Raw genomic sequence first — 26,150 nt, 5'->3', positions numbered from 1 at the left:
GCATAGTTAAGTCACTGCTACATTCGGCTTAGCGTGTCCCCGTGATCCTAGCTTGCCCTCAATGCCAAGGATCTATATAGATCTCTTGTATATGCCTTCAAGGATGAAGATAGAGATAGAGGGGATAGTGTTCTCATCAGCTATTGCGAGGAGACCTCAATAATCCATATCAAGATGCTTATCAGCTGTGATATCACGGTGATATCGGCCGGAATCAAGTCTCCACGGGTTTTCTCATCTTTTTGGTAATAGTGCCATCGAGGCCGGAATTGATACCGGCCTCTGAATGTTATAAGAATCGCCTCCTTTCCCGCCCAAATCCATTCACTCATCAAGCCATAAGAGACAGCAAATCCTCTCTAAGCAGCTCCAGTTTCCTTTGTTATTCTCACTTCATCTTTGGGTCGGCTCTCTGCCTCCGTAAGCGTCTTCCTTTCTTCTCTTTGATACCATATCGTCTCCCATAGAATTACTCTTACATAGACACTATCTTGTCCCCTTCTGTCTCTTTCAAAATGACACAAACCAAGGTCCCTCCAACCTCTTCCACTACCGTGAAGCGTTTTCCTCATATCCATGATGACCCGGCAACCTTGCCTAAGTCCTTGGACCCCTTCACTATCACCACCTCCACCGGCTTCTTGCCCTTCATTATGTCCCCTACCAAGCTGCCTGATGCCTTCAAACCTTTGGAGTCCTTGCTTGAACGTCTTCCTGTGGAGAAGCTTGATGGTACCCCTGGTCTTCTGGCTACCTATGAACTGGGTCCTGCCGTCCAGGAGCTTCCTGACCTCACCGCCGAAGTTGACAAGCTTGTCACTGCTGATGGCTCCCCAGACCTCTATGCTGTCACTGCCGTTTTCCGTGATTACTCCTTCTTGGCTTCGTCTTACCTGCTTGAGCCATGCTGGGAGAACTGGAGCAAAAACCCTGACAAGGGGTATGGCCTGGGACGTGACGTGCTTCCTAGGGCTGTGGCTTGCCCTATGTATCGTTGTGCTCAACTGTATGTTACAAACCAAGCAATCACGCCTTCCTTTATTCTCTGGTATAACTAATTATCATAAGGTTGGACATCCCCCCTTTCATGTCCTATGCTGCCGCATACTCTCTCTTCAACTATACCCTTGCCGATCCCAAGAAGGGTTTAGTATATGACAACCTCCGTCTTGTCCGGGCCTTTGAACATGGCCTTAACCCCAAGTCCTCCGAGGCCGGGTTCATCCTGACCCATATCGACATGGTCAAGGATTCCAATGGACTGATCAGCGGGGCCCTGAAGGTCGTCGACACCATTGAACAAGGCGGCTCCCGCGCCGAAGTCAACGACGGCTTCAGAGAGATTCTATCATCTATGGAGAAGATCGAAGCCTGCATGGAAGGTAAGCAACCCTCCCTCTATCCCACAAAACCCCTAACCCAACCCAAAACTAACTCATCCTAGACATGTGGGCCAACTCCAAGCCCAGCGAGTACCTCTCCTTCCGGGTCTTCATCTTCGGAATCACCAACCAATCCATGTTTCCGAACGGCGTCATCTACGACGGCGTGCTCGACAACAAGCCCCTCAACTTCCGCGGCGAAAGCGGCGCCAACGACAGCATGGTACGAACTCCATCACCCACCCCATCCGACCTGAAGACTAACTAACCCACCCAGATCCCCCTCCTTGACCACCTCTGTCAGATCCCCATGCCGTCCACCCCACTCACCAAGATCCTGCACGAGTTCCGCGCCTACCGCCCCCTCCCTCACCGCGAGTTCCTCGCCTACATGAACTCCAAGGCCGCGGAGGTCGGCGTCCGCGACTTCGTGGTCAAGGACACCGAGACCGTCATTCTCTTCCTGAAGACCCTGAACCATGTGCGGAGCTTCCGCTGGCGTCATTGGTTGTTCGCCCGCGAGTATATCATTCGTCGTACGCCTCATCCCACTGCTACCGGTGGTAGCCCTATTGTTACGGTATGTTTCTCTTCCGTGTTGTTATTAAGTATTGGAAATTGACTTGTGGCTGATGCGTGGTTACAGTGGCTTCCTAACCAGCTCTCGGCTGTTATGGATATGATGATCTCGATCTATGATACTTATCTTGCTCCGCAGAAGGAGCCGGAGTATTCGGCTAATGGCCTGACTGGGTATGATGCTTCTTTCCAGAAACAGGTTGAGCCGATGATGGAGATGGTGCGTGACCAGAAGGATAAGTTGGCCAAGGAGGTTGAGAAGTGGTGTCAGGAGAGGGGGAACGGTTTCTGAGAGTCGTGACTGTTATGAAAATGAATGCTGTTGTGAATTTAATGCTTTTGTATATTCTTGGACATACTAGCGAGGCCTGGAATAATTCAAGTACAACACGATTTTGATTTCCTACATTGCAGACAAGATTACCTAACTCCACAACCTTATTCAATGATCCAAATCCAATTTCGCTAAAGTTCACTTCAATAACACGGGTTGCATTGCATCGTATGTTCACATAGGAGTAGGTGTAAAGTTTGATTTCTCAGAACACTTCGGCAGATCCGCCGAATATACTCTGTTGCATGGCAAAGGCCCCGCTCGTTGAGGCAAGGCTGACTTTAGGACGCCATTATCCTTTAGGCAATTCCTTTTTAGGTAGTCATCTTGGTGTATCATTGAGTCAAGTGAGTATCTCAATGCCGTGTGCCCGGCCATATGCAATTGCGTCTGGTGAGACAAGCTCACACCCTTTTATATGTAGCCGCTCGATTCTCATGACATTGCCTTCAGAGACTCGGGCATCGGCGAATGTCTTGATGGAGATGCCGGTAATCTCGGTATAAGACATGTAAATGACTTTCAATTTATGCATCTTCTCAACAATCTGATTCGAGAAGTTATCATTGATCCCGATAACATGGGAGACGTTGAGTTCTGTTAAATCGTTGGCATGTTGGCATAGGCTGTGCCAGAAAGCAGTCCCGCGCAATCGGAAGCAGCTGTCTACATGAAGTACCTCAAGTGGGGCTTTGGCTTCCACGAGAAATATAAGCATGGTGTTATTCGAGACCCAAGGCACATCCCTGAACATGAGGGTCTTGAGTTTGTGAAACTCGACAGGACGCTGGTTAGAAAATGGGAATTCCTCAGTTGCAGCACCACCGCAGATGCGTAGGTATTCAAGGCTAGGCGGTAGAGTAAATTCGTCACTGATGTATATGCCGCTGAGGTCCAGTCGCAGAAGTCGCGAAAAGTCTATTGGGTTGAAAGAAGGAGGGTAAGGGAAAAAGACGTCTGGATCTGAGTTGAGGCACAGCTCTTCAAGATTTGCAATGGAATAGGGAAGATCAGGCTGAAACAGTCAGTTAGCTGAGCTTTGAAGAGGAAGCGTATAACAGGGTGATAGTACTTGTTTGCGAGGGATGTGTAGGGCAGACGTATGCCCGTTTAACCATGATCCCTCTGTAGTGCCGAGAATTATGCTCCGTAGGTGTGGGAGCTCTGAGGGCCATTGTACCTTTGATGAAGGTGAAGTTCTGGCTTTGTATATTTTGATATTCTCAAGGAGAGGCAAGCTTCCCAGGAACTTGGTAATATACTCTTGCGGTACCGGCATATCCCTTGATATTATCAGCGTTTTCATGCGTCGGGAGCCTTTGAACATTTCATAGAAGTTCTGACAGCTAAACGGCGTCCCGACTTCCAAGTATTCTAATCTTGGACACCTGCTGAAGAATTGAAGGACTCTTTCTGCGGAACTAGAGGATATATTCTTCACAATAGCATGGGTCACCATGGATTTCGACCGCCGGATGTAAGCCCGGACGGAACACCAATGGATTTTGCTGCGGGCACCGGTCAAGTCAATCCGCATCCATAAGTCTCGCATTGAGGACAGGAAGCTGTCCCATTGTTTTGATACGCGCAGGATGGCCCTTGAAGATGACAATTAGAAGAGAGCGTGGGACGGCAATTTGAGCCACGTACACAATCTGCTTGAAGTTAAGATGCTCTAACACCATCGCTGCTATTTCAAGAGGCAGCACACTGAATGGGTCACAGCATTTAGATGTTAGTTTATCTCGAAGCTTGTTGTGTAGTTGTTCTACGAGCTACGCAGGTCAGTAAAGCCCTAGCGACAAGGTCCAATATCCACTGGACAGTAGCACTGACCTCACGCCGAGGATGATTACTAGGCAAAGTCTTTAGCGCATAGGCGTAGAGTTCTAAAGCCTTCTCGAGCTTTCCTTCCAAAAGAAGGCATTTTGCGCAGCGAAGATATCCCTGATTCAAATTAGCAAAGGGGTATGAAGCCTTCTGAACACTTGGCGACAGAGCCATACTCGTTCATCTTGCTTGTCATTTTTGATCATGTGCCTCGCATCCTTCAGTGCCCGATCGTATTGACCAAGCTTAGTGTAAGTAGCGGCGCGATTATCAAGTATACCAAGCATATCAGCATCTTTACTATTTAATGCCTGAGGCAGCCAAGATTGTCAGATCTAACAGGTTGAAGTCCGATGTAATATTGACTCGCCGTACCTCTGTGAATGCATCGATGGCAGCCTTAAAGCTGCCCGTCTGGTATAGTTGTTGACCATGCCGCTGCAAGGCAGCTGCTTCGCCACGCGCTAGAGCTATGGTTCGTTAGATTTACGCTAATGATCATCACCAGAGTGTCGGGACATTTCATGAGAAGTATTTTAGAGTTTGAGAGTCTTAGCACGTACCTTGAGAGCCCATCATACCAACGCTTCGACTTGACTCAGTAAGAGGTCCATGCTGTGAGGAGATGAACCTACGCGACTGGACGTGCTTGTCTTTTAATTAGGATTTGCTAAAAAGACCAAAGTCCCTCCCACTAGCCTGAATCGGGCAAAGCGTCCCCATCGAACACGGGACTCCATTTTCAAGGCAACGAATCTACGGGGTATCGTTCCGTTCGCATGGATGCCCTTGTTACTTCCTGATGTATTTTTGCTCCTCTAGATAATCCATGGATCGTCGCACTGGGATGGATATGAGGCTAAACCGGTTTGTTCCCGTGTGTATCGTCTCAATCAATTCAACCGATACAGACACCACGATCGGTTGCCTTCTCACTACTACTAGTATTCTCGGGTAGCCCTGCATATGCACAGTACTTCATTTGTGCTTGACTTGTCAACTTTAACGATTGACATGATGCGAATAGCCCTGCTTCTGTCTGGCTTACATACGGAGTACCCATGTGTCCTTTACGGCCCTGAACTATGTGTCTGACAGGACATAAAAAAACCTTTAGGTAACTCAGCACAGAGCCATCGTAAGGCTCATATTAAACAAACTAAACTGCTATCATACGTATAGCACATTAGAAGGGTGTGTCATCTGCAGTATGAATCGTAGGTTCACTGTCTCTGGACTGGGACCCGTCCTTGAAACTTTCTGACAGGTAATATTAGTGTGAGTTTATGCATTCAAGACTCAACCTTCCTTGGAAAAAAAGCAAATAATAAAAACGAATAACAGATAAACAAGAAATCAATACGAGATTCTCAATGTCATGTTACCTTACAAGGTCAACACATGAGATCTCAGTCATGAAAGCATGGACAGTGGATATGTGGCCAGAGAAAAGCCTCAGCACCATACATTTAACAAATAAACTCCGAGTTGCGTAGAGAAATGCGCGCTATTCTTGAGCAAGCAAAGACTCAGATGGCCGAGATTCGAAGTTCTGGTATGCATTACAAGCATCGTAGGTTTTGCATAGCTCAGAAGGGTAAAAATATCATTATTTTGCCGTACAACAGAGTTCCAGGTTTATCTGAACCAGAGTGTGTGTGCAAGAAGATGCGACAGAATCTGGAGTAAGGTTGAAGAACCAAAGCGGTTTAGTTCGAAGTCCGCCTGGCAACGGAGGCGACGATCATGCGACTGCGCCTTTGGTGCATCCGGCCCACCGCGGAAAAGGCGGTGTTTACATTCTTCCCCATTCGGAATCCCTGCAAGTGAAAATAACGGCTCGGGGCCTTTGCGAAACGCTTTGAATCCTCACGACTTAAGTCGCCCGATCCCCGCCAGTTCATCCAATATTTGGCCGACAGCTTGCAGGCAAGCATGGAGCCGCATAATTTACAGGCGGCATCTACCTATATAAATAATGTTCTTCTCGCCCGGGGGCTACTGAAAAGTGGCAGACCGATCGATTTCGCTCAGCCGGAGAATGAGGAGGGTGGCACGGGGGCTGCGATGGCGAGAGTCATCAACTTGGTGAATGACTTGGTCCTAAGGAGAGATGTGCGTGAATCTCCTGCCTTACATCTTACATGATCTGACTAAGTGGGAATAGCGCGAAGCCGAACACCGAGAGAACCTAGCGACTACGATTCGGACATTGCGGGCGGAGGATGCCCAGAAGACACTCGAGATTGTATGTTACAGCGGCACTTGAGAGGCTATACAAGAAGCTAAGACTGCGTACAGGAGAAACTCAAGGCGAAGACATCTGAATTGACCCGATCGGTCGCTTTGGCGGAAGCGCAAGAACGTGCCCAGAAAGCTAATGTAGCGAGTGCCGACGCTACGGTACGACAACTGAAAGATCAAGTCCAGCGTATGAAGACTACGATTCAGCAAGTTCGGGCTCAGTGTGCCAACGATATCCGCAAGCGTGACCTGGAGATGCAGAGATTGAAGTCTCACCTGGCTGAACGTCAGAGAGGAAAACGGGAGGGGCTAGGCGTGACAACCATAAACATAAACCCTGCAGTCGATCGATCTTCCAAATCCAAGCTATTGTCGGGTGGTGATAATGTCAATGATCCAGGCTACAGTCTGAAGCAGGAAACCAATGATTTTCTGACGGAGTTATGCCAAAACTTGAGCGACGAGAATGATAGTCTGATTATGCTTGCGCGGAACACCGTCCAGACTCTAAAATACTTGCAAGGTTTGCCACAAAGCGAGGATAATGAAGAGTATTCGAACGGCGCAAGCGTAGGAATTCAGAAATCATCACAAGGCCCAGTTACTACACTTCCGGCGTCTTGTGAAGAGCTGTCCAACCAAATGGATAGGGTGCTTGACCATCTGAGAACACTCCTTACTAACCCCTCTTTTGTACCGCTCGAAGAAGTCGAGGTGCGCGATGAGGAAATTGGGAGGCTACGGGAAAGCTGGGAAAAGATGGAGAGCAGATGGAAACAAGCTGTTACCATGATGGATGGATGGCACAGACGAATCGCCGATGGTGGTGGCTCAGTGCAAGCGGAGGAGTTGCGAATGGGTATGAGGCTCGACCTTAGCGTAGACTCGGCTCAGGATCTTGCGCCAGCCGACGAGGAGGAGACACAGATGCAGTCGCCAATCTACGAGGATCAGGAGGCTGAAGAGGAAGAAGACTCCGTAAACAAAGCTTCTCAAGAGGGCGCTGAGCTACCTCCGGCTTCTGTTGACACTCAGCTACCGGTACGGGAGGAAAAGTCTCAGAAGAGCACTGATCGTGCGCTGAAGGAGCGGAGCGAGAATGTTCGGCCCGCGCGCTTGCCACGAAAGGTTTCTTTTACACCTGGTCTCCATGGATCACCTTGTGAACCTAGTGGTGGCGATGATACTCTGCCAATCAAAGCGCATCAGTCCGAGACAGTCACGCGCAGGCCGTCGAGGAGAAAACCGGAGACCAAGACGTCTCGCCAGGTACCCAGCCAGACTAGCAGACTGCATGAGCCGAAAAAGTCAGGTCTGACTAAAGAGCACGGCCCCAGTTCTCAAACTCGGATGAGTGTTTCGCAAAAGCTAGCCGCCGCCGAGAGTGAAGCTCGTGCTGCGGAACAGGCCCGCAAAGAAGGCGAGAGCCGTAAGAGAGGCCGCGCAGTGAAGGGTTCTAAAGGGAGCCAAGATCGGCGAAGAAGCACTCTCACTAATGACGAGCTGGGCGAGCTGATGGGGATGACATCCCGGTGAACAAGCTATTGTAAGCCAGTGTGTTTAGGATATGATGTGTTTGATACCCTCCAGTGTAAATACTTCTCTGCGTGCTACCTGTTAGCTGCATACGATTGTCATGATTTGACCTGACCTGGCGCATGGGAATTCTTCTGTCTTTAGTTGAAAACATGTACTCGTTAATCATAATGCATGTAATGGATTGGATATGCTGCACATCCCTACTGTTGATATTCATGAGGATATCCCGCAACCTCGGCAATTCCTGACTCGGTCCGCATTTTGGTTCGATCTCCACCATTTGCTCTAGAGTAGCCGACTTCTCCTTTGAGTGGTGTGCATACATTTATCCCCTCTTAATCTCTCAAAGGTCTGTGTGCCTCATGTTTCACTTTATCTATTGAACGGATCTTGAATAACGACATATTATCACCAGCAAATCAATCAACCTCACCCGTCCGCTATCAACGACACCCAGACAAACAATCATACAAGGTCAAACCCATTCACATAGTTACGTACATACCTAAAATCAAAACATCCCAATAATCACCCGACAATGTCCTCAACAACCCCAGACACATTCAAGGGCTGGGTAGCCAACAACGCCACCAGCCCCCTAACATTCACGACCTTCCACCCCAAACCATTCACAGAAACCGACATCGAAGTCGCAATCTCCCACTGCGGGATCTGTGGGACAGACATCCACACCCTCCGCTCAGGCTGGGGCCCCGCAGACTACCCCTGCGTCGTCGGCCACGAGATCATCGGCACCGTGACCCGCATCGGCTCGGAAGTCCCAACGCTGGCATCATCCCCAGCCTCCCGGGAGATCCGCATCGGAGACCGGGTCGGAATCGGCGCGCAAAGCATGTCCTGCCTAAAAGCGGACTCTCTGAATGCGCAGACGGACAGGAGAACTACTGTCCCCGACTCACGGGGACGTACAACTCGCGGTACGCTGACAAGAGCAAAGCATACGGGGGTTTCGCGATGCGCTGGCGCGGACCGGCGCATTTCGCGTTCAAGATCCCCGGTTCGCTGCCGTCGGCTGAGGCGGCGCCGTTGCTATGTGGTGGAGTTACTGTGTTTGCGCCGTTGAGGAAGTACGGCGCTGGGCCGGGGAAGTCGGTCGGGATTGTGGGCATCGGGGGACTGGGGCATTTGGGAATTTTGTTTGCGAGGGCGTTGGGGTGTGATCGGGTGGTGGGAATTTCGCGGACGTCGAGTAAACGGAAAGATGCGATTGAGGGGCTTGGGGCGGATGCGTTTATTGCGACCGATGAGGAGAAGAAGTGGGGGAGGATGCATTCGCGTTCCCTGGATCTTATTATTTGTACTGTTGATGCGCCGGATATGCCGTTGAGTCAGTATCTGCGGCTGCTGAAGGTGGATGGGACGTTTGTGCAGGTCGGGGCGCCTGAGAAGCCGCTTCCACAGTTGACGGCTTTTTCTTTGATTCAGAAGGGGGTGAAGGTTACTGGGTCGAATGTTGGTTCGCCGGAGGATATTCGCCTCATGCTGCAGTTGGCGGCTGAGAAGCGTGTGTTGCCGTGGATTCAGAAGAGGCCGATGGAGGATGTAAATGCTGCGTTGGCTGATATGGATGCTGGTAAAGCACGGTATCGATACGTGTTGGTCAATGAGACGGAGAAGCAAGCGAAGTTGTAGGATGTACCATGTGGGCGTTGGTTTCTGCTGGAGTAGGGTAGGTCTGGTGTATCGATTACTGGATGGTATAGAAGGGCGCACATTGAGTCTAGGGCAGGGTGCAGAGTCTGTACAAATATGGCTTTAAAACGCAGTTACAGATCAAGCATGAAGATTGAATTCGATTGAGTTATTGACCATGAATTACCCCAGTATAGTCCCGTCCCGCTGATGGGTTCCCTAATGGTAGTACATCGGGAGAACTATGGCTGAAGTAAGAGACTGATCCTCCTGAGGAACTAGAAGTAACTTCTCTTCGCCATGACAGATAATCTTGAGCTTAACGAGTGGGTCGTCAGTAGTAGTAATAAATAGTGAGGGAAGATTAGCCAGGCGTCCCACTTCAGAGTCCGCGGATCATGACATCCCCTGGCAAAAGCATATGTTTGCATTGCACTTCTCAAGCCTTCGCATTCTGATCCGGTCGGGTTTTCGAGTCGCGGAGTATTTTCAGGGCTTGGATGGCTTCCTACTCCAAAGCGAAGTCTTTATGTACGTGTATGATGGACTTCTAATACTTTTCGTAGCCGTTGTCTTTCTGGCCATTCATCCAAGTGAACTTAGTTGTATCCTACGCCGAGGGTGACTTCTGCTTAATCAAGGAAATTGGGAGTCTGTGAGCCTCTTTTGCTTGTTTGATGCATTGGATAGATTACCCATTCTAAACAAGCACCTTTCACGTAAACAGGTCGTAATAGAAGGACATGCGACCAGAGTGCCCGATATGCTAGACATGCGCAAGCGCATATCCTGATATTGACTTAGTAAGTACTGGGAGGGAGAAGCCAAGCTGAACTAATCTGTTTCAATTTCGTTAGGGAAATCCTGTCCAAAGATTTCTACCATGGGCCACTGCGCATACGGTTTCCAGCGGTCGTCCAGGATTCGCCATATTGCCCTTGGTAGCCCGGATATCCACTGGTCGATGCACCAGTCATACTTAAGGCGACAAAAGGATCGCGCAAAGATGCGCTAGAATGATCAGGGCTAGACTACGTGCCCGGATCAGGTTCACAAACTTGAACTTCAATCTGATTGCCCATCTCGCGGCAACAGTGGTCGAAGTCAAGCCACCATAGGCTGCAATCGTTATATACATCAGATTTTCAATAGTTTTTATTGTAGATGTCTGTACCATGCGTCGGGTCTTGCGCACTACAATAAGCATTCAGCTCACATAGTCGTTCGAGGGGTGAAGGAGCACGAGGGAAGAGAAAACTTTTCTAGGCAAACTGCATACTTGTGAAGTTAAGCTTGTTTCGTTTCATTGGAGGTTGAAGGAGACATAGTGGGTTATGTCATCATAATAAATGCCAAGAATTATATAGATACAAGGAGTGGTGGACATCATATCGTTAGCCATATATAACACAGTAACTTAAGAAGCAAACTTGGTATCTCAGAATATTGGGTAAAGTAAGAAGAAAAGGAAGAAAATATGGAAGAAAAGAGGAAGAGAAATCCCTTAACCTCCTCCACCACCCCCGCCACCTCCATTGCTATTGTCGCGCCGTCTTTGTTTCTCGTACAGAGAAAGCCCAGTGATAAGGACCATCAGATCAAACTCCTCGCCATAGTTCGTCGAGTCGATTTGGAGTTTGCCGCTTTTCTTGACGCTTTTGAAAGCAGTGCTGGTAAAGATTGCAACAATCTGACCGGTTTGCTCATCGACCAGCTTGAAGTTGCGACTACTCCATTTAGATGCGGAGGAGCCCTCGACCGCAACAGAGTGTGTTCTCTTCCACATAAAAGACCGTCGTTCTGCTCCATAGGCACCCCGGACTGTCATTTGCCAGCGGTATTTGTTGCTCCTGATGTTTTGAGAGATAAGGTCCTCCCACTCAACTTGGTCGATACTCTGCGGGTCACCAAGCCCTACTTTCATGTGCCTTGAAAAATGTAGGAATTTGGAGACGCCCACAACAGGGGCCTTCTTATCAGTGCCAGCATGGAATGTGAGGTCTGGCTTCTTTGGGGTGAAAGACGACGTATCCACAAAGAAAAGAGGTGTCTTGTCGTCCGAAGTCACGGTGTAATCATAGCGCCACAAAGTATGGTATACATGAAAGAGGCGAGAGTTGCTGCTTGAGTTCAAGAGACTTCCATCGAAAGACTCCTGATCCGAAATGGACTTGGATGGATTCATTGTGCGGATGTCAAGATCTTGTTACACATGAGTGAGGAATAAGAGATAGGATACAGGGTTATTCGAGGGGCGTTTTCTACGCATCTTATATATCTATTCTGAGGTGAGAATCGTGGGATCATTTTAAGATTCTTGATACGAGAAGCACAAGGCTTAGCGTTGATCATCATCATGAGGTTCCAAGGGATAACTTAAAAAAAGAACAATGTGAAGGAATGCCATCCAATTATTAGCAGGAAAGGCTCCGAGGGCTGTGCTCTTGGCTTTGGAACGCCGGCCAGATTTAGCCTTGGGCAACCCAAGAGCGGCTAGCGAATACGACTTGCCCAAACTGGAGCACCGTAGGCACGTGATCCAGCCTCTCAAATGAACCCGTCATGTGATACACAGTCACCTGATATCACCTGACATCGAAGCTGGTGCCAAGCCCCGAGCGCGTTGATGGGCGGACTGGCGATGCTGAAGAAGAGGAACTTACATAGCACTTTGGTGTTGACAATTTCTAAATCTGTAACTCGATTACTCCATCACCTGGCGGAGGGTCATCGGCTAATTGTGCGCGCCTGGCATTAGGTGCCCATCCCACCTGCACGAGTTGTCTGCCCCCGACTGGGGTGGTAACTTTTCATTCCGCAGATCTAAGTCGACCAAGAATTATCGCTTTGTTTATGCTCTCCCCGTTACACCGACCACCACCAAATCAACATGAGTTTTAAGGTTCCTTTCGACTCGAGTCCACCCTCGACCCCTGGAAAATCTCGCAGCTTGTTCAGTTTATCTGAAACCCCTGCGGGTGCTCCGCCGTCGGCATCCAATTCCTTTACTCCGCAAGGCGCTCCTCCGTCCACCGTATTTGGCAGCTCCCAGATGAGCTCTAGATCACAGTTTGACTCCCCCGGTTCTCTCTTTACAAAATCCGGAAACATCAATCCCAATGACAGCATATTCGGGTCCTCGATCGCATCCTTCGATTATCCAGCACCACGGGGAAGGAAAGCAGCTCCAGCCAAGTCTTTTGCGCCCTCTCAATCACTTTTCAGTGTGACAAATGATAGCCGGTTTGGTGACTCGACCAATTTTGGGCCGTCAGATAGTTTGACCTCGTCGCAAATGGAAGAAGGCGTCGAGGGCGAGGAGGCCGTTCCAGAGGAAGAAGAAGTGGATGGCGACATGGACGTAGGAGATACAACTAGAGACGGCAACCGCTTGAGCTTCTTGGACTCTCAGTTTGGAAAGCCCGTTTTCCCACAGTCCACCTCGCAAGATCAACGAAAACCGATATATACAAATCCAAGTAATGCGAAGCGGCCTAAGCTCGATGAAAAATGGGCAAATCAATCACCTCTACGCAAAACGAAACTGTCCCCCAAGAAGGACTCTCCCATTCCGTCAATTGTGCGAAACTTTACATCAAGATCGCGTATCGCGTCGGTCGAAGAGCCGAGCCAAGTCATTATCAACACGGAGGATGAAATATGTCGCTTGTACGACGAAGTGCGGAAGGCTGAATACCAAGACGTGGATTTTCAGGTCACGCTGTCAGAGGTCTGTAGCCAACTCACGGAAGATTGGGAATTATATGCAGAGTACGAGGGCGTGTCTAGGATCTCTAGTACACAAGTGGGCCCTGGGGACCACGCTCCTGGCGTGATTAAGGCGAGCTTCCTGGGCTCTCTTTTGTTACAGCTTCACCATCCCCCTCTATCAAGTGATAGGTCAGGGAGTTTTCCCAACCCCCTAGGTTTTGCGGCACCGCAAAGTCTTGTGCTTGCCGGCTCGAGGACTAGTGCGCCCATCCCCATACCGAAGCTGCTCCTTGATTGGCTTAATAGAAATTATCCTCAGACGGCCGAACTGCGATCATTAAAAGATGTGGATCCAAATCCTACTGCGTCTTCAAACTTTTGGGAGATTCTTAAGGCCGCTGTATTGCGCGGTCATATTCCCGAAGCCGCGGACATCTTGCGAGTTGCAGATTTCAACGACGCTAGGTCTGCGTTGGAGGACGGCTTACCACAAACGGGTTATCGTGGGGCACAGTTGCAGAATATCCAGAAGTGCGTCAATAGAGCACTACAGATTTTAGACTCATGCCCTGGCACCCAGCACGGTGATTGGGACGTTAGGGGAACCGAGTGGGGCATGTACAGGAGACGTGTGCTTGCTGCAGTGACAGACCTTGAGGAATTTGCTGAAGGAGGTGAGCAGCAAGACTCTGAGGCCCCGGTTGTGGGCAATCGTTTCCAGGCAATAAACTTTGGATTGAAGCCCAGTGGTGCGGCGGGCGAATTCTCCTTTGCACAGTCTGCGCGCATGGCAGAAAGCCGTGTTCCATGGACGATTTACCAAAACCTGAGATCCCTTTACCGCATTATCCTCGGAGATACGAGCGCTATCATGAATGTTGCACAGGACTGGGTCGAGGCGACGATCAGCTTGACTGTTTGGTGGGACGGGGAAGATGATGATGAGAGTTCAGCGCCAAGCAACGGACTCGGTGCCAGCACTAGCATTCACTTTCTCCGTCCTCGGGTATCGAAACCACAGCCTTCTAACAGCAATCCTGAGGACGCTTATCTTCGTCGCCTTGATCTTGCTTTTAATAGTGCAACAAATGCAGAATCCGATGACGGCGGTTTCCGGGTCAACTCTCTCAGCAGCATTGAAGTTGGACTGGCCTCCGTCTTTGAAGGAAACGTTGATGGCGTGTTAGAATTGCTCCAGACGTGGTCACTGTGTGTTGCGTCTGCTGTGGCTGAAGTTGCGTCTGCCGGTGGCTGGCTAGAGACGACAACCGGCGCAAAGCCGCTAACGGGCTTGAGCGAGAATGACTTGATGGTCCTCTCCTATGGTCAAGATGGTAAATCGCAGAAGGGCAGTGTTAGCAAGGACGACATTCTAAGCAGCTATGCATCTGGCTTATTTGAGCGCGGAAGCATGGACAATGGTGTCCGACAGGGCTGGGAGTTGGCGCTCGAGGTTCTAAGCCGTTTAAATGACCATGAGAAGATGCAGAAGAGCGTGTCAGAGCTATTAGATAAGTTACCGCTTGACACTGCGGAGCAGATGGACAGAGCCGTGTTGCTATGCTCCGAACTAGGTCTAGAAAAGGAAGGGAAACGAGTCTCTGAGGTTAGTCACCAATTCGTGCCAACGGAAATTTACGTACTAATTCATTGCAGCGTTTTGGCGATCTCACAGTATCCAAGACCGAAGAATACGGCCTTGCTTTAATCTGCTATGCTCGGGCACACAACCGACGAAAGGTCAAGTCCGTCGTTGATCTCCTTATCTCCTACAGTCTCGTCCAATCACGCGCGTATCCTGCACCTGCAAACCTTGATGAACAGCTTCACTCGTTGATCAGAGAACCTAAGGCATGCCTCTCGGCCGTGGCTGGGGTTGATGAGGAAGCTGCCGGCATTCTTCAATTCTACTTCAGTGGTTACGCTACTCTGCGACGATACTATGAGACTCGTGATGAGGCTATTGGTCTCAAAGAGGGGCAAAGACCACGGTTCAAGCCTTTAGCCAGACGGCGAGCGGCGGCTCAAGCTTTGGTCGCGGTCATCAGTAGCGCTGCAGACAGCATTTACGGTGGCCTTTACGACCCTGACCGAGATTCGGCGGTGCAAGTCGATGGCTTATTAGCGCTTCTGGGAGAGGCTCTGCCGTTTGTCGAACGTAAGTCGCGATGTTTCATGTTGGATCAGCTCGGCCGCTAACTAAACATTAGAATCTACACCCACTCTTTCCGTATCTCAACAATCCGCCATTCTGTCTGCCATTGAGGATCTTGAGACGGTTACACCCCGCGTCTATGCTCAATGTGAGGAGTGTTTCCGCTCTACACTCATCGAGTATCACTCCTCCAAGCGCGCAGGCGCCGATTCAGCATCTAATGACGCTTTTGTTCTCCCACCATCTCCTCGCGCACTGCTGAAAAAGTCCGTGTCCTCGCTGACAACTTCGAGCACCTTCTCGTTCATCGGTAGTGATATGATCGAGTCCGCACGGAACCGGTCGGGATCCGGATCTGCTGGCAGCTCTGGCGTGTTGGTGCCTCGTTCTGGTGATGACGCTCGTTCGGCGTATCATGAGCGAGGCTGGGACTGGCGTGCTGGTCTACCGGAGGACGCCAAGGGAGAGGATATTCTCCGGATGTTGCGACTGGGGCTTGCCAAAGGACTGAGCTTCGGAGCTCTTGGGTCGGTCTAATCAGGGATTGATAAAAAGTTCTAGCATTAGCATGTACGCTTGTTTTCCAAGGGGTCGGTGCTTGTCACTTCTTGAATGTATTATGTATAATGGGTAATAGCGTTCAGTAAGGATAAAGGAATATTAAATCCGATGCGCATGGACGCAACGTATTACAGCTACTGTGCTATTAGTTATAGTACCTTCTCATGCATGTTGTACTGAGAATCGTACACGGGAAAGAGCTACAGCTGATTCTGGGAGGCATCTAGTAGATATACTATTCCCGCGATGCCTGTGCATGTTGAATACTACACTATTTAGTATGGTTTTGTATTAAGGTACGTAATGTATAAACATACAATGAGGCTTTTCCATAGAAGAAGGCAGTTTAGGATGGGACCGCGGATAAGCATTTATAAGAGCCTGTGAATACAGGTGTATTATACACAGTATAGCAGTAAAATGTTAGAAGTTACACATTCAATGTATTGGAATTGCACGAGCTACATGCTCATTCCCTGGCTCCCACTATCAGCGCGTTATTTACTTGCTGCATGAAGGCAGTGAAAGGGAATAAACCCAAACAGCACCTCTCCATTAGTGAACCGATAGACTGGATTTATTTCCCTAGCCGTGAATAGATGTTTAGTCACTGCATATATTATGGCATGTATAGTACTATTAAGGAAATCTCCAACCTTGTTATCCTCATCCAAATACATATCATATCATGATGCCCCAGGTTTTATTTTGGGGCCCTGTAGGTTTGTCACCCAGCCACCTACCTGACTGCTATTCGTCTTAAGGACGCAACGAGGAGAAGATGGTTCCATTGAGGTGGCAGTACTTAGTCGTCTATGTACAGACTTCGTGCTTAAGGTAGTTACTGTGCTCATGGGTTCCGTCCCTCAAGAATCGCACTCATGGATCATCGCACACGCTCCTGGTGACTGTCAGGCCAGGGATGTCTATACCGGACTAGTTCAATCGCGTTTGGGTCATACATTAGGTATAGAAGTCTATAGCAGCTGTTCGTGGGCACCATCTACAACAAACTACTACGTACTACAGCACTCAAGCGTCCAGTACTAGTACTCCATCCTCGAAATGGGAACACCAACCAAAAACCTTCCTCCAGCTCCGAGGATGCATTTGAGGCTGATGTTTCCTCCTCTACTGGATTGAACACGAAACACTACTTTAGTCCATATCTACGCATCGTGAGTGGCTACGCCCAGGGACAAGACACCCGCTCTTGACTTCAGATAGCGTCGTAAAAAAGAAAGCACACTTTTAGTCGTGGGCGGAACCTAGACTTACATCCAACTGGCATTTGAACGAATCGTATCCATCCTCTACCCAGTCACTGACCAGCTGGTCTATAACGCCCTCGTCTAATCAAGCCAGAATGATGTCCTTCAGCTCCCAGCACGTAAGTTTTAGGGCTATATTACATCCACAGCATTGAAACATCAGAAAGCGCCTAATTGATAGATTGCCGTCACATCAAGCGTCATGCATAACGACAAGCTGTGTATCGAAAAACTTCTATTGTTCTTATGACCTCGATAAACAACAAAAGAACCGCCATATATATGTTACATTGGTGAGCAAGCTTATGTCAATCATATACTCGAACCTCCCGGCGCTTGGACAAAATACAAGGAATAGATCTCTTTTGCCGGTCAAATGAATGCAGCCACAGCCTATAGTGCCCCTTATCGGCTACGATACAGATAACGAGTCAGACGACATTAACTTACTGTACCTGATACCGGAATATAAACACACAGAATCATCTTCTAAATATTAATCTAATACATTCTCGCCTCGACGGCCATCGACGCCATCCTATCTAACAACTGCTCCACTATCACCCATACCTATTGGCCCACTACAAGTCTAAAGTCTCTTGATCCTAGCACTCAAGTCACCGAAGGGACCAGACGTCGTTATATGCATACAAGAGTCGCTCAATTCGATTATGAATAGTCCGGAGACAATTAGAGAGATATAGCTAGTATTTCCCCAATTGCTTGACCATTCTGTATATTTAATTGCCGAAGCCATGCACAGGGGCATGTTCTACAAAGTTGAACTTTAGCAAGGATGGAACTGTTTAGTATCACCTAAAAAGGCCTGGGCAGAACTTTCATATACTCTCATATATGACAAGAGTCAGCTTTGTCCATTCCGTTGGTCCATAAACTAGTCGCGATGGCCATAGGCTCTGCATCGATGATAAAGTCGCTTGCATAGCAAATATTTTGCATAGGGTTTCGGAATTAGAGGGCAAAGAAGATGAATTGAAATACCAATGAGGGCTACCTTGTATGGTTTTCATGTTGGACTATGCCCCAACAGCCAAAAAGATTGATAACCACCCCATTGACTGTCATGTAGGCGACGCCAGAGACTTCCTCTTTCCACACTAACGCATGTGTTATCATGCTCTGTTTCTCTTGATCTTCTTGTTTCCCTTTATTTGTGTCATAGATCTATTTGTTAAGTTTGAGATTTCTTCATTCTGATACATAACCTGTGTCATCTGAAAGAAATGTTACACCAGGGTGAATGACTGGAATGGAATGTTCCTTATCCAGTGAGACCTACAAACATCCAAGATTGGCACAATACCAAGTCCCAAATTGTCTGTAACCGTACAAAAGGCGTTGAGAAAATAGAAAAGACAGGAAGTATATAAGAAACGTATGGATCGTCACTTTAAATTATTCCCAAGCTCACTAAAAGATATTAGCTCTGTCTTTACGGTCTCCCATTGGCTTGAGGAAAGGTTCTATATATCATCTGCAACACAACAAGGAAGACACAAAGAAACCCAAAGTATACAGAGAAAGACCCCTAGATATGTATAATGGACTGTCTCTAAGGACTGATAATTATATAAGTAGAGCCACTATGGCCACCTCCAAACTTGGATCTCCGATTTATACACTGATAATTCTTAGTAATTCAAAAGAGCCATGCTTCCCAATCTCGGTATCTTGATTTTACCACTACTAGCATTACCTGCTAGCGGCGACGTTGCAGATGACAAGATTGCTGAATACAAGAAGTGGTGGTGGCCCAACTGCACCGAGTATGGCGTTGTTGAAAAAGACGGAACAGAATCCTTCTTCAAAGCAACATGCCCTGACGGAACTGGAAACAACGTTTCCACTGAGTTGGACCTCAAACCATGTTGCGACGATCTACTGAAGGAGAAAGACGAGTTTGTATTGAATTCCAATTTTGACGGATTTGTACTGAACTCCCAAAATAGAACATATATTGAAAAATGCATATTGCGTAACGGGCCTCCAGAACAGAAGGAACTAGGTTGCTTTGTCTATAAAGACAACCCCGATAACTCCAAATGGACACGGCTGAGTAGGTGTTGCCATTTATATATATTAGTCGCTTTCTAGCTAACCGTCATAGCATGGTGGGATAAACAACACGTGACTGTTGAAGATGGTGTCCTTACTTGCTACGATCACAAAGGAGAACGTGTCTGAAGTGTTTGAACATATTGTTTTACGCCTCAGTTTGTGCGGCCTTTATAATCCTCTGTGCACATGGAATCTGGTGTAACACATAATGGATCAACATATGATTCCTCTGAGGCCTATCGACGTTTCTTTGCGGCGGCACAGGGAGCAAGCAATGCAGATAGAGGCGTGCATTGCTATAGATTGGCTCAATCATTGAACAAAATGAAAGACAAAGTTCTACTAGTATCGTCTTCAGCTGCTGGTGGCTCGAGGGACATTGCACACCTAGTATATGATTCGTCGGCATGAGGCTGAAATCTAGAGAAAAAGCTTAATGCATAAATTACTTTGAGAACGAAGTTGTATGGTATCGAACACAAGATATTTTCGAGCCTTCATAACCATTTGGCTCAACAAAAGTGGGAAGGGTGCGGCTGACACAGGCTCGCGGCCGATTTAATGCAAGTTAAAAAGACCTTGGCTTTCGGATGACATCCAGTATGGTCAATAGTTCGGTTACGTCGGCAATGGCAATTATGAAACCGAGTCTAGTGTCTCGGAAGTCGCTGCAAGAGCTTGACGGAGGCTCAAAGGTAAGAGATAAGACTAAGAGCCTCAGCTGAAGAGGTTACTAGCGTCTGCCAACTAAGTTGAGTCACCACATAAACCTGATACAAGAACCTGCGACTTAAAGATAGAACTGACCAGTAAGCAAAGCGACTAAAAAAGAACAAGATGTTTGACCATGGCTAGGGCTCGTAGGGCATGCTGCAAAGGTCCTCATGGGGATCAGGCCAGAAATGGCTGCCTGGCAATGGGGCACGATGATTGGCCAATGGGAAAGAATGACTCAGGCCATCCTTTGGTCCAGTGACCCCGCCAGGGGAAACGTGATACGGTGATAGGCCTGACGGGCAAACCGTCCACTGTCCAGCTGCCTTCTCTCCACTCACCAGTCAGCCTTGTGTCAATCCACCGGTTTTCTCCGTCCCCTCATACATTGGAACTAATCTCCGTTAGACCTTGGAAGGAGCACTCTACAAGTTGCCCGGTTTGTCACCTTGGACTTGATTCGCTCTCTGTGTCCTGACCGCCCCATGCTCTCCTCGGCCTTACGACTCGAAACAGGTAAGAAGAGGAATGAGGTCTGTTCTATATTAGTGCCGTTAGACAAGCCAGCTGAAAACCCCTGCCACAGGAGGACGTGCGCTTGCAAAGGACCGCGCTATTTTGCCAGAATGGTAGGGGTTTGCAAGACTGTTGCGATCCCTTAGCCTTCTTGGCTCCAACGGTTCCATCAAAAGTGGATAACCATGCCCGGTTGGGGTCATGTTTGCAATGAGTATCAGCTGTCATCGCAAAATTACCTTCTGCAACAATTGCATTAGTCAGAGGCATGTGTTTGCAATCTGAAGTTTCGGGTCTGGCTTGCTCTGAATTGAAACTTGAAGGACTCAGCCCGACGAACCCCACTGATCGACTAGGGCTCGGCGTCGTCCGTCGTCGGCCCTACGTGGATTGGAGCATAACCACTATGGATGGTACTAACCTTGCCCGATAGACTGGGTCCTACTATTTTTTCATCACTTGGCTCCCTTTTTTAATTTTTAATTTTTTTTAGCACCTCTTGCCCTAGTCGCGATACACGTTTTCTTCGGGCAATGAACCACCGTTGATTTTGACGGATGCCTTGCATCTGTCGGTGTTTGACTCTCTAAGCGGCTTGGATAAGAAGCATGGGACTTGCTTCTGTCTCCAGTTGTTCCGTTCTGTGTCCCCATCGTGGTCTATGATGGTCTGGTCGCCTGAAGGTCAATTTTTATAAATGATCGGACTTTAGCATCTCCCTTTCCCGGTTTAGCAAACTACCGACAACATTCCCTTGATTTTCCTTGTCCTTTTGTGTTCGAGTCGCTCTTTGACAGGCGACTTGATTTCGTTGTCGCATCTCGCTGGACGCCAACCCGCCCTCTCTTCATTGTTATAATTTACAGACCCCGATATCATTTACCATGTGCTTCAAGGTGGTAGAGCGGTTCTCAGTCTGTGGTTGCCTTTATTTTCAACACGCGGTTGACCCGTGTGAAGCATATGGCCAACGAGGCCATGTAGTGCAGGAGAAGGTAGTTCTCGTCGGATATGCATGCGAAAAGCATGCCGCACGACGGGGCGGATCTACACTTAAAGGCTGCAATTGGCCCGATTCTGGCTATTCAAGCAAGGGGTTTTGACGTCGATGAGATATGTCAATTGCAATGCCCAACGTATGCTGCACTTTGACTCATCTGTGATGTGTAAATCTTGGGGGCAATTGCAATTGGAGTCACCCTGAAAACATACGCGACCAATTATTCTTTTCTGCCGACGACGATTCGACTCTCCGGGCCTTCGTTCAATGCAAGCGTCCTCTTTCCTCCTTACATTTCACTAGTTCCGACATTTCGCTCGATCTTTCCCTGCTTCCTTTTTTTAATTTCGGTTTATTCTTTGTGCCCTTAGCACTGAGCTAGGGCTGTCGATGCCGGTCATGAGACACGACGAACTACGACAGCGATCAGCGATTCGTTATTTGGGTTCAGCGATGCAGCATTGAGATGGATTGGGAGTATACTGAGTATACGAGTTTGCATGGATGGAGTTTTTGATTTCCAGGCTGGTGACCTCGACACTCATTAGTCCTAATATTCCGGTGCATGCAACTGGCAGGCCAGAACATCACCAATACAAATACAACATCTCATTTCCTCTACCCCTATAACAATCCAATGAGAACTACTCTCGATTAATAACCATCTCCAAGAAATCAAACCCCCTTCTCTGCAACTCCCAAGTCCTAGACCCAACCTCCATTCCCATCGCAAACGTATGATCCTCCCCGGGAACTTCTACCATCTCACACTCTATTCCGTTCTCCTCCAGAACCCTCACTAACTCCCTACTCAAGTAAATTGGAACCATCCGATCCTCAACCCCATGCACAACACACGTAGGAGGAAACCTCTCCCGAACGCAGCACACAGGATCAATCTCCCTCACATCCCGCCCAGGAAAACAAGCACTCAACACCCGCCCGTTCGCAATCTGCATAAACGCAAACGCATCCCGCGGACGCGAAAAGTCCGGCCCCTTAGCCCGTCCAGACTCCGTCTGGCCCTCGAGCGAGATAGAACTATCCGTGGGAACCGGATCCTCGTAAACCCGGTTCATAAACTCCGGGGACAGACCCGGGGGTAACTTCTCAGCTACATGCGGGAGAGGTTCGGTCCAGAAGGGATGTGTGAAATGGACTGCGCCGTAGAAATCGAGAATTGCTCTCGGTGGTTTGGGGACGTCGTAGCCCTTTACCGTTCCCTCATTAGCATATGAATCTAACACATATGATCAAAAATAAGGAGAGGGAGGATGAAAAAACTACCAAACTCAACGCCAAAAACCCTCCACTACTCGTCCCGAATGCCATAACCTTCTCTGTATCAACGCTTACCATTCCCACCCCCTGATCGCGTAGAAACCCCTCCAGTCTACCATCATACACCCAGGTCAGGAGATCCCGACAATCCTCCACCGGGCCCTCGAGGATATTCACCCCGGGACAGAGACGATGGTTGGGGACCACTACAATCCAGCCCCGGGATAGACAGTCCTCGATCTGGGGGATGGAGACCATGCGTGAGTTGCCGAGCATGAATGCTCCGCCGTGGATGTTGATTACTTTCTCATTTCATTAGTATCATTCATTCATGATGATATTAGGTTGGTTTGTATACTTTCGGGGGTAGGTGGGAAGAAAGAGGGGAGGTAGGGACAACGTACAGACAGGGTATTTTACATTTACATTCTTGTTAGATTGAGTTTGGGGTATGTAGATGTCTGTTGTTATTTTCGAGCCGTTTTTCTCTTTGTAGAGGGCTGTTAGTGGGTTGGATGCCATTTTCTTTTCTTTGATTTTGCTTTTGCTTTGGTCTTGGGCTTGGTTGTTGGGGCTTTTGTGTATGCGGATGGATCTGGATTTATTTCTCTTGGGTGAGGTGTATGTTTCTGGTACATGGTGTTAGGCTGGGTTTCTTGATTGGTTTTATATAGCTATATATGATTACTTACTGGATCTATGGGCTATTGAGTGATTGTGGTGGATTCAGCCCGCGGGGACCGTGTATGCTTTTATATCTTGCTCGGGATATCCGGGCTCGATTATTGTCGGGACGATCCGAATGTGGGGTTTCATACTTTATCCCCTTGTAGAGAGGATAATATTACATACTGGTTGAGAGTGTAGGGAAAACATTTTTTTTTGTATTTTTATGATTTTTTTAAGCTAATCGAAGAAGCATCATTCGTCATTCGTTCTGGACGCAGTCAAATACATAACCCTGGTTAGGGTTAGGCACCAACGTGACCAGATAAATCATCACTCATTGATCCCTTCCATGGCATGAATCGTTCGCCTGGCTGGTCTGTTATAGCGACAGACACAGGGCGATATTGTCCTTTCATCTTCTTCTCAGCTTCACTCTCAACACCATTTATCTCACTACACCTCTGCCCCAAGGCATTGTACTAACCCAACTCTCTTCCCCGGACGCGAAACCCCTCCAATCTCAACCTCACTATAGCACGAAGCGAGTCCGGCACACTCGTAGAAAAGCCACGATGCGGTCTTTTTTTTGGTTGTTTTTTTTTTTTCTTTTCTTTTTTGTGTATAAAAATGTTCTCTTCCAAGTCCTGTTAAGGAGAGACTGTGTTCCGAGCATCATGGCATGGCTGTAACATGCCACGTTGATTGACATTGCTTGACGGATGGGGTCAACCCATCTCCGTAAAATTGACGAAGTAAAAGATTCCACCAAGTGCATGATTTACCGACGCACAACAATACCCTGGCGACGAACACCCCGGCGGGCCCGGCGGTACTCCTCGTCACTGTCGGACTCGGAGCAGCTAGCCTCAGACGACTCGGTGACGTAGCCACAACGACTACCACCGCAGTCGAGCTTGACGCGGTCGCCCTTCCGAGTGATGCCATAGCGCTCGCAGCGGCAGACGCTAGCTGGGTCACTCATGGAAGACAGCGATGAGGGAGAGGTGCTGCCAGAGGACCGAGAAGACCGAGAAGACAGGGATGAGCCAACTGAGCTGGGGGGGCTGTTGGAAAGGGAGTACTCGTCTGACAGGCGGGATCCCGCAAAGCGCATGGAGAGGTCCTCCATGGTAGGAGCGAAGTCGGTCTCCCGGATTTGGCGGGAGGCGTAGGGCTTGGAGGGCTTGGGATGATGGATCTTCGACGGGGACGGAGCACGGCCCTTCACGACCTCATCGGAGGTCCTTCTGGGCTTCTGGGCAGAAGAGCTGGATTTCTTGCTACCTCCGGGAACATCAAGGATGTTCAGCTTGCGGCCGGTGGTTGGCTCAATGGTGTACTCAACGGCGGGATCATGGGAGACGTGGTATCCATCCATGATGTACTAGAAGGATTAGTAATGGTCAATGATCATGAACGAAGAGGCCAAGCTCACATAGTACCAGTAGCGGCCGCCGAGCTTAAGCATGGAGGTCTGGAAGCGGAACTTGCCAACCCATGAACCGGGCTTGCCCTCATCCCTGGAGAGGGGGATCTGGCGGGAGTAGTTGTCCCAAGAGCCAAGCAGGTGGACAGTCTTGACATTGGACGAAGTCCGAAGAGTGAACTTGAGTTGCACAGCGGACATTTTGAATGATTGACGTAGTTAGACTAAAGATTAATAATATTCACGGTGAATGTATAGGTTATCGTGTCGAAGTCAAAGATGAAAGCACTCTTCCACAGTATTCGATGCAGAAGATATAAGACTTGAGTCGAAAGACTACCAGAGCCGATTCAATCAAGTCCGTGTTGGTTTGTTGGTTGGTTGACTGCGGTATCCAACAGTATTGCTCGCGGATCCAGTCCACGACACGAAAATTAGAAAAAGATAGTAAAAAGCCTCGGCGATAAAATGAACAAGGCTGAGCAAGGTTGTGAGCTGCTGAATGGAGACGTCGACCAGCGACAAAGTTGAACTGTCAAAATCAAGACGTGGATAATGGAAATTGGGGTATTAGAGAGCACAGCTCGTCTGTTAGGGGGATTTGAGTATGATTTTTGTTTTTTTGATATCAAAGAGGTGAAGGGGCAAGTATAGAAAGATGATTATTAAGGTATAGTAGAATGAATTGAACAAAACAACTAAACCAATGCAACCAGTGCACAGGTGTCTCCAAACAAACTAAGGGCAGCTTCAAACAAGACCAGTCTTGCTGAAGAACAGAAAGAAAGGAAGAGAAGAGAAGAGGGCGCAAGGCTTCCTGGCGGCTGCGGCATCTTTAAGGCAGTCTCTTTGGAAGCCTCAGGTGCTTGTCGTTTGGCTCTCGTCACACGGCATCCACTGCTATTCTTGGAGGCGGTGGAGTCACGATGGTCAACCACCAATTGCCAGTCCTCTCGCTCACTTCCCCGCCCATACCCGTGCCAGTCGGCGGGTAACTGGCCCGGTCCATTGGTCGACCGCCCATCCAACCACCATCCCGGACTTACCGCCTGTGAGTCCCATCACATCAACTTTCGTCGTCAATGCCGGTCGACGAACAGGATGTCGACGTTGATTGCCTCGCTCCCTGCAGGATCGTGATAAGGTTTACCGGAAAATTTTTGCTCAAGGAGGGGTCGATGCCATCATCCCCTCCAACCGAGTGAG

The 26,150-nt window shown here is 48.6% G+C and overlaps 9 protein-coding genes across 9 annotated transcripts; 5 read left to right on the top strand and 4 right to left on the bottom strand.

The window, feature by feature from the left end:
- The first annotated feature begins 325 nt into the window (after positions 1-325).
- F9C07_2286244 (indoleamine 2,3-dioxygenase family protein) lies at positions 326-2,415 on the top strand. The gene is made up of 5 exons (XM_041293933.2): positions 326-1,006; positions 1,069-1,382; positions 1,445-1,605; positions 1,660-1,962; positions 2,029-2,415. Exons 1-5 carry the CDS (start codon positions 516-518, stop codon positions 2,251-2,253), a joined length of 1,494 nt encoding a protein of 497 aa, XP_041149158.1. The 5' UTR covers positions 326-515; the 3' UTR covers positions 2,254-2,415.
- On the bottom strand, positions 2,416-4,764 carry F9C07_2246913 (leucine rich repeat domain protein). Its single transcript, XM_041293944.2, has 7 exons — positions 4,689-4,764; positions 4,501-4,595; positions 4,302-4,436; positions 4,132-4,242; positions 3,946-4,070; positions 3,368-3,893; positions 2,416-3,310 (listed from the first exon to the last, which is right to left on the bottom strand). The coding sequence occupies exons 1-7, from the start codon at positions 4,702-4,704 to the stop codon at positions 2,639-2,641; spliced, it is 1,680 nt and encodes a 559-aa protein (XP_041149159.2). The 5' UTR covers positions 4,705-4,764; the 3' UTR covers positions 2,416-2,638.
- A 1,296-nt stretch (positions 4,765-6,060) lies between these two features.
- F9C07_8540 (Afadin and alpha-actinin-binding-domain-containing protein) lies at positions 6,061-7,905 on the top strand (the record flags this gene model as incomplete). The annotated part of the gene is made up of 3 exons (XM_041286852.1): positions 6,061-6,240; positions 6,293-6,373; positions 6,427-7,905. The coding sequence occupies 3 exons, from the start codon at positions 6,061-6,063 to the stop codon at positions 7,903-7,905; spliced, it is 1,740 nt and encodes a 579-aa protein (XP_041149160.1).
- Positions 7,906-8,170: 265 nt separating this feature from the next.
- On the top strand, positions 8,171-9,561 carry F9C07_2261073 (uncharacterized protein; the record flags this gene model as incomplete). The annotated part of the gene is made up of 2 exons (XM_071510152.1): positions 8,171-8,740; positions 8,761-9,561. The coding sequence occupies exons 1-2, from the start codon at positions 8,447-8,449 to the stop codon at positions 9,559-9,561; spliced, it is 1,095 nt and encodes a 364-aa protein (XP_071367807.1). The 5' UTR covers positions 8,171-8,446.
- A 979-nt stretch (positions 9,562-10,540) lies between these two features.
- F9C07_8538 (uncharacterized protein) lies at positions 10,541-11,746 on the bottom strand (the record flags this gene model as incomplete). The annotated part of the gene is made up of 2 exons (XM_041286861.2): positions 10,541-10,680; positions 11,071-11,746. 2 exons carry the CDS (start codon positions 11,744-11,746, stop codon positions 10,541-10,543), a joined length of 816 nt encoding a protein of 271 aa, XP_041149163.2.
- Positions 11,747-12,119: 373 nt separating this feature from the next.
- F9C07_2286240 (nuclear pore complex subunit Nup85) lies at positions 12,120-16,131 on the top strand. The gene is made up of 3 exons (XM_041293935.2): positions 12,120-14,878; positions 14,929-15,430; positions 15,483-16,131. The coding sequence occupies exons 1-3, from the start codon at positions 12,452-12,454 to the stop codon at positions 15,962-15,964; spliced, it is 3,411 nt and encodes a 1,136-aa protein (XP_041149164.1). The 5' UTR covers positions 12,120-12,451; the 3' UTR covers positions 15,965-16,131.
- Positions 16,132-18,930: 2,799 nt separating this feature from the next.
- F9C07_8536 (uncharacterized protein) lies at positions 18,931-19,464 on the top strand (the record flags this gene model as incomplete). Its single annotated transcript, XM_071511785.1, has 3 exons — positions 18,931-19,178; positions 19,230-19,336; positions 19,388-19,464. 3 exons carry the CDS (start codon positions 18,931-18,933, stop codon positions 19,462-19,464), a joined length of 432 nt encoding a protein of 143 aa, XP_071367806.1.
- A 2,252-nt stretch (positions 19,465-21,716) lies between these two features.
- On the bottom strand, positions 21,717-23,865 carry F9C07_1761920 (Alpha/Beta hydrolase protein). The gene is made up of 4 exons (XM_071508372.1): positions 23,542-23,865; positions 23,254-23,478; positions 22,856-23,151; positions 21,717-22,779 (listed from the first exon to the last, which is right to left on the bottom strand). The coding sequence occupies exons 2-4, from the start codon at positions 23,369-23,371 to the stop codon at positions 22,213-22,215; spliced, it is 981 nt and encodes a 326-aa protein (XP_071367805.1). The 5' UTR covers positions 23,372-23,478; positions 23,542-23,865; the 3' UTR covers positions 21,717-22,212.
- Positions 23,866-24,098: 233 nt separating this feature from the next.
- esdC lies at positions 24,099-25,800 on the bottom strand. Its single transcript, XM_041293947.2, has 2 exons — positions 24,954-25,800; positions 24,099-24,902 (listed from the first exon to the last, which is right to left on the bottom strand). The coding sequence occupies exons 1-2, from the start codon at positions 25,143-25,145 to the stop codon at positions 24,297-24,299; spliced, it is 798 nt and encodes a 265-aa protein (XP_041149167.1). The 5' UTR covers positions 25,146-25,800; the 3' UTR covers positions 24,099-24,296.
- Between the last annotated feature and the right edge of the window lie 350 nt (positions 25,801-26,150).

The sequence above is a fragment of the Aspergillus flavus genome, chromosome 6, assembly GCF_009017415.1.
Source record: "Aspergillus flavus chromosome 6, complete sequence".
Taxonomy (NCBI): domain Eukaryota; kingdom Fungi; phylum Ascomycota; class Eurotiomycetes; order Eurotiales; family Aspergillaceae; genus Aspergillus; species Aspergillus flavus.
This window is presented reverse-complemented; position numbering and strand designations above follow the sequence as displayed.

Excerpts from the sequence above, each read along its gene's own strand:
- F9C07_2286240 (XM_041293935.2), top strand. The coding sequence starts at position 12,452 with ATGAGTTTTAAGGTTCCTTTCGACTCGAGTCCACCCTCGACCCCTGGA. Across the intron at positions 14,879-14,928 it reads AAGGGAAACGAGTCTCTGAG|CGTTTTGGCGATCTCACAGT; the intron begins GTTAGTCACCAA and ends AATTCATTGCAG. Across the intron at positions 15,431-15,482 it reads GGCTCTGCCGTTTGTCGAAC|AATCTACACCCACTCTTTCC; the intron begins GTAAGTCGCGAT and ends ACTAAACATTAG.
- F9C07_2286244 (XM_041293933.2), top strand. The coding sequence starts at position 516 with ATGACACAAACCAAGGTCCCTCCAACCTCTTCCACTACCGTGAAGCGT. Across the intron at positions 1,383-1,444 it reads GATCGAAGCCTGCATGGAAG|ACATGTGGGCCAACTCCAAG; the intron begins GTAAGCAACCCT and ends AACTCATCCTAG. Across the intron at positions 1,606-1,659 it reads GCGGCGCCAACGACAGCATG|ATCCCCCTCCTTGACCACCT; the intron begins GTACGAACTCCA and ends TAACCCACCCAG.
- esdC (XM_041293947.2), bottom strand. The coding sequence starts at position 25,145 with ATGTCCGCTGTGCAACTCAAGTTCACTCTTCGGACTTCGTCCAATGTC. Across the intron at positions 24,903-24,953 it reads GCGGCCGCTACTGGTACTAT|TACATCATGGATGGATACCA; the intron begins GTGAGCTTGGCC and ends TAATCCTTCTAG.
- F9C07_1761920 (XM_071508372.1), bottom strand. The coding sequence starts at position 23,371 with ATGGCATCCAACCCACTAACAGCCCTCTACAAAGAGAAAAACGGCTCG. Across the intron at positions 23,152-23,253 it reads AAATGTAAAATACCCTGTCT|TAATCAACATCCACGGCGGA; the intron begins GTACGTTGTCCC and ends GAAATGAGAAAG. Across the intron at positions 22,780-22,855 it reads GGTTTTTGGCGTTGAGTTTG|GGCTACGACGTCCCCAAACC; the intron begins GTAGTTTTTTCA and ends GGAACGGTAAAG.
- F9C07_2246913 (XM_041293944.2), bottom strand. Across the intron at positions 4,437-4,500 it reads CCATCGATGCATTCACAGAG|GCATTAAATAGTAAAGATGC; the intron begins GTACGGCGAGTC and ends TGGCTGCCTCAG. Across the intron at positions 4,071-4,131 it reads GTAATCATCCTCGGCGTGAG|CTCGTAGAACAACTACACAA; the intron begins GTCAGTGCTACT and ends TGACCTGCGTAG.